The sequence below is a fragment of the Austrofundulus limnaeus genome, unplaced genomic scaffold, assembly GCF_001266775.1.
Source record: "Austrofundulus limnaeus strain Quisiro unplaced genomic scaffold, Austrofundulus_limnaeus-1.0 Scaffold173, whole genome shotgun sequence".
Classification (NCBI taxonomy): Eukaryota; Metazoa; Chordata; class Actinopteri; order Cyprinodontiformes; family Rivulidae; genus Austrofundulus; species Austrofundulus limnaeus.
Genome location: NW_013952575.1, coordinates 842,760 through 846,916, shown reverse-complemented (window position 1 = coordinate 846,916; position 4,157 = coordinate 842,760). Strand labels below are relative to the sequence as shown.

Below are 4,157 nucleotides of genomic sequence, written 5' to 3'. Positions count from 1 at the left end.
TCTTCTTATGCATTTCTGCCTCGTTATACAAAAAAGGTGGGCGGAGCTTCTTGGGTCAGCTCCTCTCCTATTGGTCAGCAGACAGGAAGGAGCATGATCCATATGCAGATCTGTACTGTGCTGCCTCAGTTTAGCTCAAAGTTTAATTAAAAATAAAGGCACAGATAAGTGTTTTTCCTCCTTGATTTCACATTATTTTGTACTTCCTGTTAGGTAGTTTCGTGTTTGTGTCATCCTGGCTTCAGCTCCTCACACCTACACTTCCCCTGATCATCAGCCCAGATGGATGCATTCACCTGTATGCTTTTCAGGTCATCTGGAATTCTTACTGTTTGTTACCTGTTTTTGTTGTTTGTTTGTTTTTTCCTTATTTTCCTGCATCGTCCTTTTATTTTATTCACGTTTCAGCCCCTGTCAGTCACTTCACTCACTCTCCATGTTCTGTAGGTTTAAAGGGTGAGCATGCAGTGCAGATGCCACGAACCTCCTGTTTGAGCAGCTGCAGTTCTTCACTCAGGCCTCTCCAATCAGACTCCGCCGCCTCTTTGTCCCGCTGGCACCTGAGGGCCCGAGCCTCAGCTAGGGCCCTGCTCTTCTCAGCCTCTCTCCTGGAGCCCTCCGCCTCCTCTGCAGTTCTGGAGCACGACGCTGCCCTCTGCTGGCTCTGCTGCAGCTTCTGTTTGAGCTGATGGACAACCAGGGGGCCTTTCGCATTACTGGTGCGTACGCACATAAAGGTTGCGTGCGCTATGGTCCGTGCACACATAGGCACGGTGTGAGCGAAACCACGCAAACCTCCATGTAATCATTTTCAGTCAACAGTAAAAACAGTACATTCAGGATTTATGGTTTAAACTCTCAACCTCTTACAACGCCTCAAAAATGATCCAAACCATCTCAGTCTGATGTCAACTGGAAGGTTTCTTCTATTTTTGTCACCTGTTGATGTAAACACGTCCGGGACTGGAAGCTTGCGAGCTGAAATATCTTAACGGGCACGTCTGCTCTCACTGAGGAACGTGCGTTTGTGTTTACAGTAATTACTTTAACAAACACAAACGTAAAGCTGGAAACGTTTCAGTCTCAGAAGTGCACCGCCTGCAGACCCGCACTCCAGCTTTACTTAACAATAAAGATATATGTACAGGAAGTACCGTCTACTATTGAAATAGAGATAATGGGCAGCTGTTATCTGCTTTATTCCCACTTCTATGTCTGACCTTCTTAACTTCATGTTGTATTAAGTAAAGTTAGGTTTTTTTTCCAGCAGTCTTTGTTTTCCTGCTGTTGAATAGAGGCGTGTCAGGGGACAGGTCTCAGTTCCATGCTCATTAGGATGTATTCATGATGTATGAAGGTTTATTAAATGCTTGCTTCACACTCCCTGATACATGAAGCCTCAGACGACAGAAAAGGTCAGGAAACTGTAGAGGCCTGCCTTTGTTTCTGGATGTAATCTGAGCTCTGGGTACAGTGGGTCAGTGTAAAAGGTCTGCTTTAGTTTACAGAATGAAGGTGTTAATTCAGAGTTACCATATGAAACTAATTCTCACGTTTATATAAGTTAACAATAAGTCCTTAGCTGATATTTTTTGCATCAATGATCAACATAAACATCAAATTACAAAACTTTACTTAGTGCCTGAAAAGTGAGAAAATACCTTAAACCAAGTGTTTGCATTTAAAATTATGGAAAATCTAAACCAAAGTTTGCTCCTGAGAAGTTGAGGAAAAACATGCTCACATGCTATGGAAGCATATTGCTGCCACGTTTTTGTTTGTATTATTTAGTTTGAATATGTAAATTATAACTAAGCTTCCCACTTATTACAGATGAACATGCATTTGACAATATTAAATTAAACCTAAGGAAGAACAATAACTGAAGAACACTATAACAAAAAATAAATAAATAAAATATTCATATATGTACTAGTAAGCAGTTTATTAGTACATATATGAATATTTTATGGTTTGATCCTGAAAAGTGACTTATAAATGACTGAAAAGTGATTTAAAAAATAAATAAAATATTCATATATGTACTAATAAGCAGTTTATTACATTAGATAAAATGTACAAAGTTGTCTCTTCAAATAGTTAGCCTACTTTAATATGTTGTGTGTCTTAACAGATTTAGTTTTATTGCTTCATAAAGTGTTCACAAACTCACAAACAATTTATAAAGAATTAAGAAACCCTTCATAAGGTACTTGTATTGTAAAATAGTATCTAACTACCCGTAATGCATTAATGGTAAAACCTTTGGTTATCTTGTGAAAGATTTATGGTTTTAACAATAATTTTTTCACATTACACAGTTATTTATTTTGTGATGGCAGCAATAGGTTTGTATAATTTTCTGACAAAGAGTAAAGCAATAAAGATTGTGTTCCTCATATTATAAACACTTTCATAAAAGTTATCAATACTGAAGGTACAAACCTTAAGATCCTGATAATAAAGTTACCAAATTATAAGAAATTTTTTTTAATCTATATTAGTTTAAAGATGTATTAAAATGTATTTGTTGAATTTCTTTCAGTGTAAAACCATCAAAAACAACAAATCAACATGCTCCTGTGTGTACCCACATTTATCCTGAGGACTTTGTATTGTGACTTGATAAAGTGACAGTTCAGATAATGATGACTTTTTGGATTCTAATTTCTAAAATGATATTTTTTTGCGTCGTAATTAATTGTACTTCTGTTACTATTAGCCTGATATTCTTCTGTTTCTAACAATTTCTGATTCATGTTTCCTCATTTGGAAGTACGGAGCTTAATCCAGAAAAATGTACAATGAAATGTGGTGCTAGTACATCATGTACACAAACACAAATTGGAAAAAAAAAACAATGTCACACATACCAACTTCTGAGCTGTTTAAACATTTTACATTTATCAAACGTTTGTTTATTTTCACAATAGTCACACTTCTTATATTATTTATACATTTTGTATTCTTTCATACATGGACTTTGTTTTTTTTTTTTATTTCCCCCAGAGTGCACACCTCCAAATTCTCAGTAACGTCTGTTTTATATGAGCTCAGAATTTTCTCTCCAAAACTGAAAATAAAGTCTCATTTTAAATTGTGATATGTAGAAATGATCATGTTACATTTTAGCGATATTTTTAATAAAACCAACAGTTTTCGAACAGTGAATATTTGTTTGAGGCCTTATTTTAACTCTGCGTCTGTCTGTCTCACCAAGAGTGGTGTGTTTACCATGCTGACACCACTTACCCTTGTTTTGTTTTTCTTTTCTTTTCTTTTATACCTCATACAGAATCTGTCATCAAATCTTAGAGCTGTGGAAACCAATGAAAGAGTGCACAGCTCCAATCAACACAATGTTTCATATTGCTCGTATACTGTAAAAAACACATGCTGCAGCTTTATCACATTATTATGGTCAAACTGCACCCAGTTTACATAATGAAATCTTAGTGAGGTTAAGTATTTGAATGTCCTAATGGTTAAAAACTACAGTGTGTGGTCTTTAGGCGTACCTCTTTCACTTGCAGCTGCAGCTCCTGGTTCATGTTCCTCAGGTTCCTCATAGTCAGCTCGCTCTCTGTGCGCATCATGATCCTCTCCATGTGGATTTCATTTGATAAATGCTTGTTTTCTTTCTTCAGGTCCTCACATTCCTGAGGGCAGCAGACATGGTTAATGGGTGTGTGATGAGGAGCTAAAACGTGTTTGTGATCTAAAACACATAAAACACCTCATTCTAACCTGCTGAAACTTTTCTATTGACTGTTTTTTGTTATTTTTTATGACTTATTTAAAATGGTCACTGATCTGTGGCTAAAGGTCCCCTCCTGACCTCAAGACATTAAAAAGTACATCGGGCTTGATATGGGTGTTTTAAAAACAAGATGTTTTCTCATCACCTTCAATAACGGGAACCAGAACTGCTACTGAATGATCTTTGTGAAGTGATTTCCTCCCTCTGGTCAGTGAGATAAATGGGCTCAAATGTTTCATTTGGCAACTTGCAGATTTCCACAAATTTAAGGCTGTCAAACTGGCAGGTAGTTTGTCTTGCTTTCATCTAAAACAGGGGTGGGCAATCATGGTCCTCGAGGGCCGCAGCCCTACCTGTTTTACGTTTCCCTACACCAGTGGTTCCCAAAGTGTGGGGC

The 4,157-nt window shown here is 37.3% G+C and overlaps 1 protein-coding gene across 1 annotated transcript in view; it reads right to left on the bottom strand.

Moving 5' to 3' along the window:
• Window positions 1–427: 427 nt before the first annotated feature.
• The window catches only part of LOC106523987 (uncharacterized), a 6,011-nt gene continuing 2,281 nt past the window's right edge, over window positions 428–4,157 (bottom strand). Inside the window, exons 2-3 of the mRNA XM_014017590.1 lie at window positions 3,519–3,659; window positions 428–685 (exon numbers count right to left, since the gene is read on the bottom strand). Of these exons, the coding sequence (XP_013873044.1) occupies window positions 428–685; window positions 3,519–3,659 (399 nt within the window). The remainder of the gene's footprint in view (window positions 686–3,518; window positions 3,660–4,157) is intronic.